This window comes from Lampetra planeri, chromosome 24, assembly GCF_965212315.1.
Source record: "Lampetra planeri chromosome 24, kcLamPlan1.2.h2, whole genome shotgun sequence".
NCBI classification, from domain to species: domain Eukaryota; kingdom Metazoa; phylum Chordata; class Hyperoartia; order Petromyzontiformes; family Petromyzontidae; genus Lampetra; species Lampetra planeri.
Window position 1 is genome coordinate 7,610,118 of NC_136130.1, and position 19,522 is coordinate 7,629,639.

Below are 19,522 nucleotides of genomic sequence, written 5' to 3' on the forward strand. Positions count from 1 at the left end.
CCGAGGTGGCGGCCGTGTGCTCAACAAAAATCTCGGCCCATTGCGTTCAAAGTTCATAGCCCAAATCATCATGAATCTCGATGGACTCTCACCTGCTCTTTATTAGGGGCAGGACGTTAATCAATCTCGTGCCGGCTCGATGACAAGGCAACGAGCTGTTAATGGAAGCTACGCACGTTATGGCGCAATGGATATACGCACAGTACAGTATATATATTCATCATCTTGGTTCTTTCGGTAAAGTCACGTAGAAGCGACGTAATAAAATAATAAAAATAAAACATAATAAAATAATTCTCACGACGTTTCGGCAAGTAGACTGTCTACTTGACAGACCTGTTCTCCACCTGAAGACGGCTGCTTGCGTTGTGGCCGAAACGTCGTGAGAATGATTTTATTATGTTTTATTTTTATTATTTTATTATTTTCCTTCTACGTGACTTTACCGAAAGAACCAAGATGAATCCCTGCAGTCACGAAAGATTTAAATCGAAACAACACCGTTCGTCAAAAAAAAAGGGGCGGAGCTGAACCAAGTTGAAATGGTTACGTTAGGAACAACAACAAAAAACCACTGCGTTGTAAAACAGAACACAACGGGCTGACGTTTTGGGCAATGGGCCTAATTCAGATCGGGCTCTTTCCCCCCTCGGCATTTTTACCGGAGGCGTTGATCGCCACGTGCTTGAACGTCAACGCAAGACCCAAAGAGCGGAGCAATTAACACGGAGTGTCAACTCCGTGGTCCACGTCAGAGGAGACAGGGCACGTCGCGTCATACGGTGGACCGCGTGACCCACAGTGCAGTGCGTGATGTCACCTGGTACAGGCTGGCCATTGTGTTTACGGGTCACAAGGTCAACTGACGAGACCGAGAGAAGTAAAAACCAGTCCAGGGCGTTTTGCTACTGGAAAGCATTGGATCAGAGGGCCCAGTAGGCTTAGAAATACTATAAAGATTTGTTGTCTTGGGGGCCGTACATAAATGACGTCACGCACCTAGGGGGGGGGGGGGAGTCAGACATTTGTGACGATGTATGACGATGGGGGGGGGGGGGGGGGTTTGAGAAATGTGATGTCACATCAAAATGCGCAACTTTAAATATAGACAACACGTTCTACTTAATTAAATATACTTTTTAATAAATGTTTTCTCCTACAACATCAGAGTGCAGCGCCACATTAAATACGCACTACAATGACAATAGTTTAAAGCGATTTGAAGCATGTTTAATTGTTTGGGAGGGGGGGGGTCTGACTTTTTGTGACGCCGTGTGATGAAGGGGGAGGGGGGTAAAAATCGTTGAAAATCGCGTGACGTCATTTATGGACGCCCCCTTTGGTATATATGTTTTATCAAAAAAATCCCCGCTGATTGTGCAATGAGCTTCATGTCGTAAGATGAAAAATCCATTTGGATTTTTCGCAGAGCAGTCCATCGCCGTGTGTTAGAGAAGAGCCCACTGAAACGGATATCACAGAGCTAGCTCCGAAGTCACTTGATATCACCTACACACGTGACCTCCTTAGTAGGGGGGCAGCACTATCCCACTCGCCTTGCCACACAAGGTGTTAATTCTAGATTTGAAGCTTTCGTGACTGCAAGGATTCATATTCTTAGGTTTTTTCCGGTAAAGTCACGTAGGTAAAACATTAAAATTAATAAAAAGTAAAATAAAATAAAAAATAAAAATCACGACGTTTCGGAGGCAACACAAGCTTCCGTCTTCAGGTGGAACCGTCACAGCCACGACAGCTGTATCAAGTAAATGAGAGATTGCAGGAGCTACCTCTCCACGTGAAAACACGGCGAAATTGAACATCCTGTCTGCTCACCACTGAGAACTCGATGTAACCACAGGCGGAATTTGCCTGGATTCGACCCCAGAATCTCAACGATGCCAACGCCGAGCAACCCAATCGCTGTGGGATTCGTTAAGTTGTGAAACGGACCTTTTGTGGCCGAAAATGCTCCACAACAAGCCATAATTAATGAATGAATGGTCGTACATTCTCAAGATCGCTTGGTCGTACGAGTGTTGCATCGACATTTGAGAGCTGTGCTAATAAAACAAAACCCAGATAAGCGAACAAACCTGACTTTATGTTCACGACTCTTGTTAACGTAAAAATGTCATGTCACGGTTGTTACTGATAAAAGAGATTCTGGCGTGTGTGGGAGTTGCCTCGCCGATACTAATCACGCCACGGCCCCTGCAACAACTTTAAAAGAATCTCGCTCAGGTTCATGAACCGGGCACCGTAGCAGACTCCGCCCGAATTCCCACGGCAGCGTTTACCGGGCAAATTCCGCAAACGGAGTCGTGTGGGCACACACTTTTGTGCGCTATAAATTTCCACGCGATAAGCCACTTTGTTGAGATATCATTTGTGGCCAGGATGCTTCTGAAAAATAAGTGAATACCTCGGTTGGACTTTGCCGGTTAAGATGCGGATGGTTTAGTTGTATTTGTATGTTTATGGGTTATTGTTTGGCTTTTTTTGTGTACTTTGCACCGGTATAGTGTTTTTGTTGTACTGTTTGTTGGAACGTTCTTACTCGCTCCCTACTGGACATCTGTGAGAAAGTGCTTCATAGCTCATCGGATTCCTTCAGTATAAATATTCTGATTCTCATTGTTGAACTGTAAACTGGTTCTGCTGTAACTTTGTTATGGAAAATTACAACAAAAAAATATTGTTTTACTGACGGAATCGGTGGCCGATTCTGGGTTTGAATCCAGACCTCAGCCGCCCATCGTTTTAGAGTATTTGGCTGCTTTAAACGTCCACATTGATAATCCACTTCGTTGAGCTATCATTTGTGGCCAGTTAACTTCTGAAAAAGAGCTATATCGCTCAGTGGGCCTTACCTGGTAAAATATTAAGTAAAAAATTAACGGTCTAAGCACATTCACCAAAGACCACACGAAAAAAAGCAATTCAAATAAATTTGCTTTTCACTAAATGTGGATGAATTCCAACTCCGATAGTCAACTTCAGTTTGACGCAAGGGGCACTTTTTCTATGGCATTGGTGTGGGATGAAGTGTCGAATTGAAAGCGTGCTCAGTCGTAGTTGCGCGACATCTTCCGGGGGACGTTCTCCGAGACAGGTTGATGCACCCACAGCTGCAGAGTTCCCGAATGGAAATGTATTGATCTTGATGCCTATTGCACTTCGTTGGGGACAAAAGCACAACTACCGATGCCACCTGAAGCACAGCCACGCCAACACTCACCGATCAACTCTCTTGGTCCCAAATTTCGATTTAAAGCTTTCGTGACTGCAGGGATTCATCTTCTTCTTTCGGTAAAGTCACGTATAATGGAAATAATAAAATAATAAAAATAATCAAATACAATTCTCACGACGTTTCGGCCACAACGCAAGCAGCCATCCTCAGGTGAAGAACAGGTCTGTTGGAAAGACAGCGTCTGAATGAACACCACCAGGCTTGGCAGCATATATTTAAGCTGGGTTAGAGGAAGGGTGCCTTGACAAAGGAATTTGCATATCAACAGAGGAATTTAGCATATTTATCGAAAATGCAGATATGGGATTAGTCACTACTTGTGGAATGCGTAGGAGGTGGGGGGGTCTCAAAGTCATATTAGGCTCGTGCGTTATGTAGGATTAGCAGCAACAAAGGGAGGAAGTAGGGTTAGCAGTAATAAAGGGAAGGAATTTTAAAAATGAGCTTCAGCAGCCAAACCACCACGTAAAAACTAAAACATAAACTACATCAATATCATCAATATACCATTGGAACCTCATTTGCCAGTACAAATATGATAATTGGTTTTTTACCCTTCTATCTGTCTCGGGTGTGGACCAATCAACTTCAGGAAAAGTGCACATTATCAGAGTTATGTTTTTTGTTTGCATTATGACTGCAGGTATTGTGGTCTATGTAAACATGACTCCTTGTAAAAAGGTGTCAGTTTTGTTGCCAGATAGAAGGGTAAAAAAACAATTATCATCATCAATATACTATCCCAATATTCCGTCGGCTCCTTGTCATAGTCCTCGACTGCTACCACCACGGACGTTGATGCCATGAACTCACCCCTCGAGTCTTCCGCCCATTTCAGGGACTCGCTCTGCCAGGCCGATGGCTCCCCCCTCTCGTCCGCGCCGTCTTCGCAAACAAAATTCCGCTTCTTATCATTGGCCTCGCACCGCTCGACTTTGGGAACTCGTCCCCAACATCGCACTTTCCAAACTCCTACAAACTTGCTCGAATCCATGAAATGTTGTAAGTCAAGGGTCATGATTACATCAAGAATGTCGTTTTTAACGCTCCTGTCCCATTAATAGTGCCCTCCGCTGCTGGTTTTCGGAGCTCCCTCGCATCATCTCTGCCCCCCTCCCCACCCCCCCGAGTTACTTCGTGCCAAGCTACTCCATGTCAATCCACTGCTGGACGAAGGCCTTTCCCCACGCCATGGCACTCGAGGTTTGGTTGTGTTGACCTCCCCTCACTGGGCTGGTTCGGGCGAGATCCGAGAAGCTCGACTCCAGAGACACGCTGGTCCTTATCCGTGAGCGGCCCTTTCGCCTCGAGAGAGTGACGCAGGTTACGCTTGCAAAAGAGGCTTGTCCTGGTCTCTTAAGTGCTTTAACTAGGATCCACAAAATCTATTGCAAACTCTGCCACTCACCGCTCGGCACTGTTGGATATTTGACCTTTGCTCAGACAGCGAGATGTGCAACAACTGACGTTTCAGGCAACAGTCCTCAAGGTGAGATGTGCTCCCTCCGTTGGGGTGCGTACGTGCGCGTGCGCGTGCGCGTGCGCGTGCGCGTGTGTGCGCGCGCACGCTCCCATCAGACGAGACAAACGTGCGTCCATCAATAGATGTCTTTATATGCGAACGGATCTGTTTGGCATATACAAGTGAAAGCGGTAACGGTAAGTTCTACATGGACGGTTACGTTGGCGGTATATACACGGCATCTCTAGGTGTGTTAGCACCGCACAGAGAGGACATGACAGAGGCGGAAGTTAAGAAGAAACAAAAAGTAAATAAAAAAATCACCGTTATTTCATTTTTATAACCCAACGGGAATTTGTAATTTTTCCGATTTGTTAATTTTTTTTGTTTTGTTACCGAACAGAAAACCCCCCTCGGTGTACGTACAGCACACGATCCGTCCTCCCCCGCTCTAGAATATACATTTTCTTAAATTTTATTACAAGTGCAACACATTAAAAAAAAATATTCTTAAGAGTGACTGAATCTTTATATATGTACAATTTCTGTTGTCTGTATTACGACTACCATCATCATCATTATCATATAGGTGCTCAGGAACAAATCACCGACTATTTACATTAGAATATATCGTGTCTTTTTTTTGTTTTGTTTTAACTCGCCACCACGTAAGGCAGGTCTAACATTTAAAATGAGTGAGAAACCTACAGCGTTCTCGACTAGACACGAGCACACACACACAGCAGCAGCAGCAGCAGTCAAACATCATCATCATCCCTTCCAGAGGAGCAGCTTAGAGCCTCTGGCAGATGCGTCACGGTATTGCAGGGTCACACACGTGCAAATATGTGCACACGCGCATGTACACGCACACACGTACACACGCGCATGTACACGCACACACGCACACACATACACACGCACATGTACACGCACACACGTACACACGCGCATGTACATGCACACACGCGCATGTACATGCACACACACACGTACACACACGCATGTGCACACGCGCATGCACACACGTACACACACGCATGTACACGCACACACGTACACACGCGCATGTACACGCACACACGCGCATGTACACGCACACACACGTACACACACGCATGCACACACGTACACACACGCATGTACACGCACACACCCGCATGTACACGCACGCACACACACGTACACACACGCATGTGCACACACGCATGTGCACACGCGCATGCACACACGTACACACACGCATGTACACGCACGCATGTACACGCACACACGTACACACACGTACACACATGCATGTACACACGCACACGTACACACACGCACGCACACGGACACACACGCATGTACACGCACACACGCACACACACAGACAAAGACGCACGCACACACACAAAGACGCACACACGCACAAAGACGCACACACGCACAAAGACGCACACACGCACAAAGACGCACGCACGCACAAAGACACGCACGCCCAGAGGCACGCGAACCCTGCCAAGCAGACAGTAGCAAACGAATCAAAATTACAACAACAACCAAAACGAAGACAAAATCAAGGATCTTGGAGAGAGAGAGAGAGAATCAACATAAACCCACGTATGCGTGTCTGCATATGTGTGTAAATATTTATATCGACACCACTGGGACGATTAGTGATCGCAGCATCGAACGATGGGCAGGGGGGCAGCGGCGTTGCGCAACGATGGCACTGCCCCCCCCCCCCCCGCCGCTGTCGACGAGAATACAACGGCGGCAGCAGGCGACGCCAAACACAGCCGGTGTGCCAGCCGTGCGCGCGTCTCACGCACGTGGCATCGCACAGTCACCGCGCGCACTCGACGGCGACGGGAAGCCGGGCCAGAGGAGAAAAGAAACAACACTATATATATATAAAACATTACAATAACAACGATACCAACGTTAACACCATGAAGTAATTCCTACCCCTATAACGAAACAAAAAAAACTTAACAAGGGTATACAATGTAAAGTGCAAAGTTCTTGCTTAATGGCTTGTCCATGGGAGGACCGGCAGGCAGGTCCGTAGAGACACACAACGGCCACGCCGTGTGTACCGGCGGCGTGGGAGAGAACTGGCGACGTTGGGAGCTGTGGTGGCACCTTGGGGGGGGGGGGGGTGCTGCGGGTGATGGTGTGGAGTGGGGGGTCGGGGGGCACCTGCAGGAGCTGGCAACATTTAGGGTCAGGGAGTGGGGGGGGCAGCCTCCATCACCACCGTGCGTTCGGCCGAAACCAGCGGACTCGCAGACGCACGGACGGACAGACGGACGCCAATCCAGTCGGGAGCACCCGGCACCGGCGAGGCTGGAAGAGGCTTGCGGCTCGCGTCGGGAGTTGGCGAGAATCTTCCGGCCTCCACGCTCGCCGGGCTCTGCGGCCCCGACTGACAACCCCTCCAGGCTCCAGCCCACGCCAGCGTCGACCGCAGCGCCAACGCTCACGGGCGCCACAACCGCTAGTGGCGGCGGAGGGGAGCGGCGCGTGCGGGGAGGGAGGTCCGGCTGGCGCAGGAGGGGCGGCGCTGTCGGTGGGTCAGCAGTCCACCAAGTACTTACCTGCGGGACACGGCTTAGGTTGGCATTGATGGCGTACACTTCGGTGAGCACGCGCGGCGGAGTGAGCGTGTGTGTGTGTGTGCGTATATGGACACGAGCGCCAGAGGTGGAGATGGAGCGGCGACAGTGAGATAGTGGGTCGACGAGCGGGCGAGCGAACGGGTGGGTAGTTGGGTGGGCAGGTGGGTGCGTAGGTGAAGCAATACGTGGGTAAAGTAAATGAGTACGTGAGCAAACGAGGGAGCGAAGTAGAGATGAGAGGGTGAATTTCGTGGTGAGCGAGTGAAATGAAGTCATCGAGTGAGTGACTGTGTGCGTAAATGTAACATAACCAATGAGTGAGCGTACGAGTGAACGAGTGAGCAAATGAATAAATCAGCAAACGGGTGAGCGCACGTGAGTGTGCGAGCGAGTGAGCTCCTGACCAGTGGTCATCCTCTTCTTGAGCAGCGAGAGGCGGTAGCCGGGGCCCACGAGTTCGAGCTGCAGGCCCGAGAGGGAAGCTCCCTCGCAGCCAAACTGCACGGCGAGCGTGGACGGGGAGCTGGGTCCCGCCGACACGTCCAGGTGTGCTCGCAGTGAGCCGCAGCCTACGCACGCGCGCACGGGGGCAGCCACGCAATCACACAACAACGACGAGAGAGAACCACTTAACCACGCAACAGGACAATCACAGAACCGCAGAATCATAGAACGCAAACCACACAGCCTCACAATCAAGCAACGCAACCACACAGCAGCACAAAGATCACGCAACAACACAACCACGCAGCCTAGAGGAAACAACCACCATCGTGCAACCACCACACAATCACGCGATCACACAACCACACGACGACGAGAGAGAACCACTTAACCAGGCAACAGGACGATCATAGAACCGCAGAATCATAGGACGCAAACCACACAGCCTCACAATCAAGCAACGCAACCACACAGCAGCACAAAGATCACGCAACAACACAACCACGCAGCCTAGAGGAAACAACCACCATCGTGCAACCACCACACAATCACGCGATCACACAACTATGCAACCAACGAGTTTAAACTCTGGAAAACAGACGCAATCAAGATACTAGTTCTTATCTTCATATCACTGTTGCTTTTATCATCGCGTCTTTATGATCTGCCCCCCCCCAAATGGTTATGGTGGTGGTGCGGAATATGACCAATGCCCTTTTGAGGACCCCGGAACCTCACTCGCCACCACAGACTCATCACTTTTTCGGAGGATAAATGCACGCAAGGCTGGTCTAATCATATAATAATTGTATTGCTTATAGTATTTGCCATATTCTTTCTGGATCTTAACCATCCCTCCCAGGACCGCTTTAGGTGTTCGCCACCGATGTTAGCCATGGTCGGCAATCCAACTCGGGGTCACCAGGTTTGTTGGGCAACACGCTGCCCACTGTGCCACCATTGCCCACAAACAAACACACACACACATACAAAGATACCCTGTATGGGAATTAACAGACTGTGGGGCAAGTGCTGTTAGGAGCTATACAGGTGGAAACGGCACATGAGGGAGGGAGTGGGTGGCCAGTACCACACTTGGCTGCATTTGTCTCCTTAGTGGCGATGTTTACACACCGCACTAGGTACTCTTTTGAGGCTGAGTCAACCTAGGGGAGGCCCAGGACTGGTTCAGATAACCATCACTGGTGTTGGCCGTAAGCAGGAATCGAACTCGGGTCACCGGGTTCGTAGCACAGCACTCTAATCGCTACAATCCCCACCCACAAAGCCATATACACACACACACACAACTACACACACAACTACACACACACACACAACTACACACACACACACAACTACACACACACACACAACTACACACACACAACTACACACACACAACTATACACACACACACACAACTATACACACACACACAACTATACACACACACACACAACTATACACACACACACACAACTATACACACACACACACAACTATACACACACAACTATACACACACACACACACAACTACACACACACACAACTACACACACACACACACCTACACACACACACACCTACACACACACACACAACTACACACACACACACACACCTACACACACACACAACTACACACACACACACACACACCTACACACACACACACAACTACACACACACACAACTACACACACACACACACAACTACACACACACACACAACTACACACACACACACAACTACACACACACACACAACTACACACACACACACAACTACACACACACACAACTACACACACACACACACAACTACACACACACACACACAACTACACACACACACACAACTACACACACACACACACACAACTACACACACACACACACAACTACACACACACACACAACTACACACACACACACAACTACACACACACACACACACAACTACACACACACACACAACTACACACACACACAACTACACACACACACACAACTACACACACACACACATATTCACACGCCATGCAGACAAAGATCCACCGTATAGTCCTAACAGACTGTAGGAGCAAGTGCTGTTCGCAAATATCGCATCTCACTCACCCGCCCCATCTGACTTGTCAGATATTTCTGGTATTTTCCAAAGTGCCCTGCTTTGCTCAGCGTTCCTGCAGCAATGTCACAATAGAAATAGCAAAAAAGAGAAAGAGGGGGGGGGGGGAGGGGTTATAAAAAATAATTGTTGACACAGAGGACAAGGTAATACAAACACGTGAGAAATTCATTTAAGGACATGCTGTTACTTAGGTGTGTTAGGCTATTCACAGGTAACATTTGGATTGTTATAATAACTTTGCCACGAAGGTTACTTTAAAGAGGGTACGGCTAGAAATGATGGTGCCCGCGGCAGACGGATTGGTAACGGGGAGAGAGGGAAAGGCAGAAAGAGATGGGGTGGGGGAGACAAAAAAAGAGCTTTATAGCTCATCGGATTCCTCAAGAATAAACACATACTCTGATTCTGAGAATGCAAGGTGATAAGAGGGACGAGATGGGGAGAGGCACAGCAGGAAGGAAGAGAATGAGAGTAGACACAGAAAAGCATGGAGTGAGAAGGCATGGTGGGGCTAGGAGAGATGGCAGGGCATGGTGGGGGGCTAGGGGAGACAGGAGAAGAAGTAAGGGCAAGGAGACACGGGGCATGGCAAGGCAGAGGATGGGCACGGGCAAGGTAGGCCAGAGAGAGTGAGACGGTCAAGACAAAGGGAGGATGGCAAGGCATGGCAGGGCAGGGTCAGACTGGTCACAGCAGGGCATGGCAGGGCATGGCAGGGCAGGGCAGGGTCAGACTGGTCACAGCAGGGTAGGGCAGGGCAGGGTCAGACTTGTCACAGCAGGGCATGGCAGGGCAAGGCAGGGCAAGGCGCAAGGCGGGAACCCACCAGATGGCGGGCGGCTGGGCCTGCATGCCGAGCACGCCGCCGTCCACGGGGATGATGACCTGCACGCTGGTGAGCGGCACCGGCGCGGCCATGGCAGCGCTGTTGAAGCGGTAGTCGACCTGCACCTCGGTGGCCGTCGGCTCGCACTTCCAGCGCGCCACCAGGCTCAGCGGCACCGACTGGGCGCCGCCCGACACGCTCACCTGGACACGCCGGGCCGGGAGGATGCGCGCGGCGGACACAAGAGCGCAGTCGGTGTTACAGCTACGGGTACTGCTAGGGGTGGGCGCTAGCTATGGTCACTGCGATGGCTGGCGCTCAAGGTAGGCAATAGATACGGATAATGCTGTGGGTGCAGCTGGAGGTAGCCTGGAGTAATGGGTATTGCTATGGGTACAGCTAGGAGTGTGCTGTAGCTATTGGTACAGCTAGGGGTGGGCTACAGCTATTGGTACAGCTAGGCATAGGCTGTAGCTATGAGTACAACTAGGGGTGGGCTACAGCTATTGGTACAGCTAGGCGTAGGCTGTAGCTATGCGCACTGCTACGGGTACAGCTAGGGGTAGGCTGCAGCTATTGGTACAGGTAGGCGTGGGCTGTAGCTATGAGAACAGTTGGGGGTAGGCTGTATATGTTTCTTTGCTATCAACGCTATGGTTTCCCTTTAGTTCAGCGAGCGGCTACGACACGTGCATAGATGACAGCCGTGACAGCGAGAGCAGCACAACCACTAACGGCAGCTGAGCCCACTTGAGGCCAATAGCTGCATGGACACTGGAAGGTCAGTCGCCACTGCTTGCGGTGCTGCACCAGCCGCCAAACAATGAGATGACATCCTATAGCAGTAGCAGTAATAATACAAATGAAACCTCGCAAAACAACCCCCGGGATCGAGGAGATTGAAGGAAGTGACGATGAAGCGTGGCGGTGGTGGCGGCTGAGTGGGAAGCGGTGGTGTAGCGGTTAGCGCGGTGCGCTACGAACCCGGCGAACCGAGTTCGATACCCACTCACGGCCAATGATGGTGGCGAATATTTCAACTGGTCCTGGGTCTCCGCTAGGTCGGCTCAGCCTTAAAGGAGTACCTTGTGCAATGTGCAAACATCACCACAAGGGGCCACCCACCACCTCGTGTGCCGTGGAAGCCTTCATCGACACTCGCTAACAGCGCTTGCCCCAACAGTCTGCTGCAGGTTATCCGGGGCGGGGGGGGGGATCTTCGTCTTAGTCTTTGGTGGCTATGATGGCACTGGCCGTGACGACCTCTGAACCTCGACCCGGACGCGGCAGGCGAGGGTTAGACCGGCGAGGTGCCGGGCGGCGGACGAGACCTCGTATCGCAGCACGTCCACGTTGTAGTACGTCGCCGTGGGGTTCTGCTCCGACAGCTTCTTGAGGTGCGTCGTCAGAGCCGCCATGTTCACCCAGAAGTCCTTGCAGTTGGGGTCACTCTGGGAGGGGTCACTGCGGAGAGAGGAATGAAACGCGGACCGGGGGGGGTTTGTGAATCTCGGCGGCTGATATGCGGCACGGATGGTAGAGAACAATAATTTTTTTTTCAGTTCAAAGGCGAATTCATTAATATTACTTTCCATTCCAATGAGTTGCTGTTTATTGTTACAGCCCTAAAGAAGTGGTGGGAAAATTCCACATTGCTCTGGAAGGTGTGAGTCTACCCGCTGACAACCGCTGTTGACTATTTCACATCAACCCCAAGAAAGATGAACACCGACCGAGACTTGAACTCACTGGCACCCTGACCACTGCACCACCTGGTCAGATAATAAACACGAGTTCTTTGTTTCCCCCAACAAAGACATATATGGCGATATACTGGTAGGAACCTCCTAGTTCCACCAGCCCACAGGGGATTATTGTGTCCGTCCGTCGTGCAGGGAGTGGCTGGGTGGGGAGGGAGGGGCTGGGTAGGGAGGGGAGGGTGGGGAAGGGCTGGGTGGGGAGGGGCTGGGTGGGGAGGGGCTGGGTGGGGAGGGGCTGGGTGGGGGGTGGGAGGGGTGGGGAGGGGCTGGGTGGGGGGTGGGGAGGGGCTGGTCACCCCGTGGTGCCCTTATAAAACTCAACGTTTAACCTACTCACGCCGGCTTGTGCCCGCCCTCACAGTCGGGCATATTTGCGGAATACACCACGCCGCCGTTGACCCTGGCCATTGACCGAGCAACCCGACGTTCCTACCAGCTCCCTCCGCAGATGAATGTGTTTCCGAGCATTTTTCAGGATGGCCGTTGCATTGGGACATCTGGCAAAAATGTTCTTTGGGAGGAATGTTGGGAATGTGGGAGAAATCCCACAGCTTCATCTGGAGCAGTGGCACCGTCCCCCCCCTTCGCCCCTTTCCCGATCACCCCCACCCTCCACCGGCAGCGCTCACCTGAAGAGCAGCGAGGCGTTGGGCCTCACGGCTTCGAGGCGGCGCGCGTGCCGCAGGCGGAAGCTGAGCACGGGCGGGGAGGTGCTGCCCCCGAAGACGCGCGCCACGCCCGCCGGGAACGACACCGTCATCTCGCCCACCACCTTCACGATGCAGCTGCACACGGGCGCAGGCACGCACGTGGGGACACGCGCACGGCGAACGCCGACATTCACCGCAGTGTTCAAGAAAATTACCGAATCGTAAATCCAGAATCGTTAACACCTCGAATGGCGATGCAAGCAAGTCGCGATCCCTATTAGGATGAAAGTGGAATTTTAAGCGGGACTTTTAGGAAATCTAGTTTTAGTCTTTTCTGCCAAATTTGATACAAATTGTGACATGCAAATACAGATACATTTGAACATTAGTTGTGGCTGCGGCATTGGGGAAACGAAACGACATGTCTCGGACCGCGTTTGCAAACATAAGGCAGATCTGAAACACGGTCGGACCAATACCTCTGCCGTTGATGATCATTATTTTAACTCAGTGGGCTCACACGAAATTGACTTTTCCAAGACGAAGGTACTCTGCAAACCCACCGGCTATTATCAGAGATTTGTTCATGAAGCCATCCAGATATATAAACACAGACACAACTTCAACCGAGAAGATGGGTACAAACTGAGCAATCATTGGAAGGACGTTATTAACCAGTTAAAGTCTTAACTGGCTGTGATGCTTCCATCCTACCTGCCTATGTCAGCTGTTATATCCAACTCTCTGTCTTTATCTCTCTCTGCATCTCTCTCCGATCTCTACTCCAGTGACCCGGGTGCTGCCTAGGGGTTCACTTTCTGCCCTTCCTCCTCCCCCCCCTCTATCCCCCCCCCCTACTGCCTAGGCCTACTATACACTACACTATACACTACACTATACACTACACTATACACTACACACTACACTATACACTACACACTACAATATACACTACACTACACACTAAACTACACTATACACTACACTATACACTACACTATACTACACACTACTATACACTACACACTAATATACACTACACTATACACTACTACACACTACAATACACTACACTATACATTATACTATACACTGCACTATACACTACACTACACACTAATATACACTACACTATACACTACACTACACACTAATATACACTACACTATACACTACACTACACACTAATATACACTACACTACACACTACTATACACTACACTATACATTACACTATACACTACACTATACACTACTACACAATACTATACACTACACTATACACTACACTATACACTACACTACACACTACACTATACACTACTATACACTACACTATACACTACACACTAAACTACACACTACACTATACACTACTATACACTACACTATACACTACTATATAACCTCGTGCCACGGCAGGTCTCTCGCCTACTTCAGCAGTTTTGTCTTGCTGTGGTTGTCCCACCTGATGACGATTGCTTGTGTTGCGATCGAAACGTCGTAATCTATTATTTTTCTACCTACGTGACTTTACCGAAAGAACCCATAGAGTATTTGAACACTAATCTAATAATAAAAAATATATTGATTAGTTTTATATAGCGTCGTAAATTAAAATTGCATCTCACAAGCGCTGAGATACCTCGTGTAGCCTTAACAGACTTTTGGGGAAAGTGATATTTGCACACGAGGGGGTGGGTGGCCTAAACCACGCCCAGCTACCTTCATCTCCCCAGGGTAGATGTTTACACACCGCACCACGTACTCACTTGAGGTTGAGTCGACCCAGGGGAGTCGTTCAGAAAATCATAACTGGTGTTGGCCACGAGTGGGAGTCGAACTCGGGTCACCGATATCGTAGGACATCACGGGAACCGCTACACTTCCACCCCCCACATGGACGCATTGACAGACGCGCACACTCACATACCACACACTCACATACCACACACTCACACGCGCCCTTCGCTATATCCCCTGCTGCGTAGCGCTACCGCAGCACCACTGTAGGCGTGCCGGCCGTGGACGCCGCGCTCACTTGTTGTGGTCGGCGCCCTTGAAGTAGGCGCTGATGGACTCGGTGAAGGCGGCGGCGATGGGCACCGAGTCGTGAGCGCTCAGCGTGAGCGGGCTGGGGCCCCGCGACGCTCCCACTGCAATTACAACGCCGACGACGAGTCACGCCGATGCCACCGCGTGGTGCCACGCGCTCCCTACCCCCGGCCATATCCTGCAGCGGCTGCTTGCTGCGTAGTAGACACGAGACCCCCCCCCCACCTCCTCGCCTCCCCCGAGATCTGTCCTAACCGTATCCCACCAAAGTCTTTCCCCTAAGTCGCCAGCCTCGTGGAGATCAGAATCAGAATATTTATCTATACTGGGGGAATCCGATAAGTTGCAAAGCACTTTTTCACAGATCCGGTGCCCATGTCGGTGCCAACGAGGTGGTAACAATGAGACAAAATAAATAAGTCGAGTCCACTACAATCTTGCATTGGTGATGACCCATCGAATAAGTCTAGGGAGAGGTCTATCGTTACCGTGCCTAGCTAACCTACCATTATCATCATCATCATTCTCACTAGCATCATCAGCCATGAACTATCCTATGCGCTGCTAGATGAAGGCCTCTCCACAGCCATCTTAACAACCCAAGAGGGATTAACTCGAGGGAAAGATTGAGGAACCAAACAATAACATTATTCAAAAGCAGCGTACAAGATAAACACGAGCAAAAAAATGGAATGTACGGGTGTGCTAAACAACCAAGAGATATCTGTCGGAGCGACAGAACTGGCAAGAATGTATACCTAAGGACAGCTACTGAAGAATCATCTTACCTATCTGAAACAAGACACCGACTTAAGCTGGACGTATGCATGAGCAAAAGCTTAAGAATAAACAGGAGACACATGACACGACAACAACGCACTCCACACTGAGGCGATCACCATCACACACGACAACAACACACTCCACAGAGGCGATCACCATCACCCAACGGCACGGCCGCTGTACCACCGGCCCAATAACAGCACGCTCTCACCGCACAACTACATTTGCCAAATTAGAAAGTAATGATTCAAGTTCAGCACAAACAAGAATATCTAGTTGTGGGGGGGGGGGGGAGCGGCGTGTGAGATTGCCTCGGGGCAGCGTGAGACGAGGTGGGGGGCGAGGTGGTGGTGGCGGGAGGGGGGGGGCACGGCAGTCGTGGTGGTATTGCAATGCAGTCCACGCGTCTCCACAGCCGAGAGCAGTGATGGGCACCCCCCAGACGAGTTAGCGGGCCACAAGAGCGGCCCTCAATCGTGCTCGTGCACTAATCATGACCCCCACGCGCATCACCCTGGATACACTCAGAGCAGGCCACCACGAGGAGCTGCAGGTTGCCCACCACTGGTCTATCGGCTGTCTGTTTATTAGTAATAAACTGTTCATTTGGGAGGCAGCCAATGCCCTGGTTTAAAATATATAAAGGGGCTGACCGGGGTTGCGGGGGGGGGGGCTATCGGAGCTTAAGCGTCGGCTCTCAGCTGCCACGTGCACAGCACAAGAGCCGGGCAATGAACGATAATTTGACTTCAAATCTTTAGAGCAAATCTTGAGAGACAGGTTTTTCGGGGGGCTGGTCCACATTGAGATGTTTGGCCAATTAAATGTTTTATATATATGTGGTGAGGGGTGAGAAGCCAGATGATCCCGAGAAAACTAAACCAAGGGCCAATCGTTTTCACAAAGCAGCAGGCTGTGAATCACAGCAGCAGCTGTAGTTAATCTGTGCCCAGCATTTCAACTCCAGTCCTTGCGATCCCCCACGTTCTTGGCTGCCTGTTTGAGTTTGCCAATATTTCCTGCTCATCACACAAGACAAATTCAGCCACTGCACACGGAACACCCTCTCGTGCGAACACGAGAGGGTCGACGCCAGGACTGGATTTGACGAACCACTGGAGATTGCACACATTCGTTACTCTGCAGAGCAGCAATACCACCGGTAAAGAAAACACAGCAGCGGCTATTATTGGCGCTACCCGCCACACCGCGCAGGCACGCGCACACGGACAGCGGCGACACGCTTAGCGACACCGCACGCTGCACAACTGCACAACACTCGTGAGCAATGCTACTCACCGCGCCGCACTGCAGCGACACCGTTGAAAAAGCTACACACTGCACCGCACAGCAACATCAAACGTCACAATGGGAACGGCCGTCACGGGCTTGCGGCGTGCCGCACAGTAGCGCAGAAACGACAGCAGCCAGGAAAGTTATGATCGCGCTGTGTGTGCGTGCGTGCACGCGGCAGAGCAACAAATCCGTACGATGCAAAAACGCAAAAAATGAGTGAAATAACGCCACGCGGAATGCTTGCGCACGGTGACATGGCAACGGTGACGATGGTGATGTGCAAATGTGTTCGCCAAGCACGTGACTTTCACCCCACTGCCGAGTCGAATGATCACAATTGCAGAATACGAATCGATTCGAGAAATTATTCCATGATGACCCTGTGAGATGCGATGATGCTGTAAGGAACAAGCTCACCACGCTCTGCAGGAACGAGACACGAGGATTCCCTTCACGATGCGACAACAACCCCATGCGACAATATGACCCTGTACAACACTCCGACCCTGTACAACACTCCGACCCTGTACAACACTCCGACCCTGTACAACACCACCACCCCGTACAACACCACGACCCTGTACAACACTCCGACCCTGTACAACACTCCGACCCTGTACAACACCACGACCCTGTACAACACCATGACCCTGTACAACACCACGACCCCGTACAACACCACGACCCTGTACAGCACCACGACCCCGTACAACACCACGACCCTGTACAGCACCACGACCCCGTACAACACCACGACCCTGTACAACACCACGACCCTGTACAACACCACGACCCTGTACAACACTACGACCCTGTACAACACCACAACCCTGTACAACACCACCACCCTGTACAACACTACGACCCTGTACAACACTACGACCCCGTACAACACCACGACCCTGTACAACACCACCACCCTGTACAACACTACGACCCTGTACAACACTACGACCCTGTACAACACCACGACCCCGTACAACACCATGACCCTGTACAACACCACGACCCTGTACAACACCACGACCCTGTACAACACCACGACCCTGTACAACACCACGACCCTGTACAACACCACGACCCTGTACAACACCACGACCCTGTACAACACCACGACCCTGTACAACACCACGACCCTGTACAACACTACGACCCCATGCACGACCCTGTACAACACCACGACCCCGTACAACACCATGACCCTGTACAACACCACGACCCTGTACAACACTACGACCCTGTACAACACCATGACCCTGTACAACACCACGACCCCGTACAACACCATGACCCTGTACAACACTACGACCCTGTACAACACCACGACCCCGTACAACACCACGACCCTGTACAACACCACGACCCCGTACAACACCACGACCCTGTACAACACCACGACCCCGTACAACACCATGACCCTGTACAACACCACGACCCTGTACAACACTACGACCCTGTACAACACCATGACCCTGTACAACACCACGACCCCGTACAACACCATGACCCTGTACAACACTACGACCCCGTACAACACCACGACCCTGTACAACACCACGACCCCGTACAACACCACGACCCCGTACAACACTACGACCCTGTACAACACCACGACCCCGTACAACACTACGACCCTGTACAACACCACGACCCTGTACAACACCACGACCCTGTACAACACCACGACCCTGTACAACACCACGACCCCGTACAACACCACGACCCTGTACAACACTACGACCCTGTACAACACCACGACCCTGTACAACACCACGACCCTGTACAACACCACGACCCCGTACAACACCACGACCCCGTACAACACCATTACCCTGTACAACACTACGACCCCGTACAACACCATGACCCTGTACAACACTACGACCCTGTACATCACTACGACCCTGTACAACACCATGACCCTGTACAACACTACGACCCTGTACAACACTACGACCCTGTACAACACCATGACCCTGTACAACACCACGACCCTGTACAACACCACGACCGTGTACAACACCACGACCCCGTACAACACCATGACCCTGTACAACACTACGACCCTGTACAACACTACGAACCCATGCAATGCACGACATGAGCAATCTCCGCTCCCCAGGCTGAGGGCCCCCCACCTCACCGTATGTGGGCGTCGTGGCGGCGCTCATGGACGCGGAGGACGACATGGAGGAGGAGCTCTCGGCGCGCGCCAGCGGGGCCAGCGGGGGGCTGAACGCTCGCGGCTGCA

The 19,522-nt window shown here is 51.2% G+C and overlaps 1 protein-coding gene across 2 annotated transcripts in view; it reads right to left on the reverse strand.

Moving 5' to 3' along the window:
• Positions 1-4,849: 4,849 nt before the first annotated feature.
• FCHO2 (FCH and mu domain containing endocytic adaptor 2) overlaps positions 4,850-19,522 on the reverse strand; it is an 89,188-nt gene continuing 74,515 nt past the window's right edge. For both annotated transcript variants that reach the window (XM_078605519.1, XM_078605518.1), the window contains 8 exons: positions 19,415-19,517; positions 15,179-15,293; positions 13,117-13,272; positions 12,059-12,191; positions 10,728-10,930; positions 9,889-9,953; positions 7,726-7,890; positions 4,850-7,300 (listed from right to left, as the gene is read on the reverse strand). In XM_078605519.1, the coding sequence (XP_078461645.1) occupies positions 7,278-7,300; positions 7,726-7,890; positions 9,889-9,953; positions 10,728-10,930; positions 12,059-12,191; positions 13,117-13,272; positions 15,179-15,293; positions 19,415-19,517 (963 nt within the window). In that variant the 3' untranslated portion in view covers positions 4,850-7,277. The remainder of the gene's footprint in view (positions 7,301-7,725; positions 7,891-9,888; positions 9,954-10,727; positions 10,931-12,058; positions 12,192-13,116; positions 13,273-15,178; positions 15,294-19,414; positions 19,518-19,522) is intronic.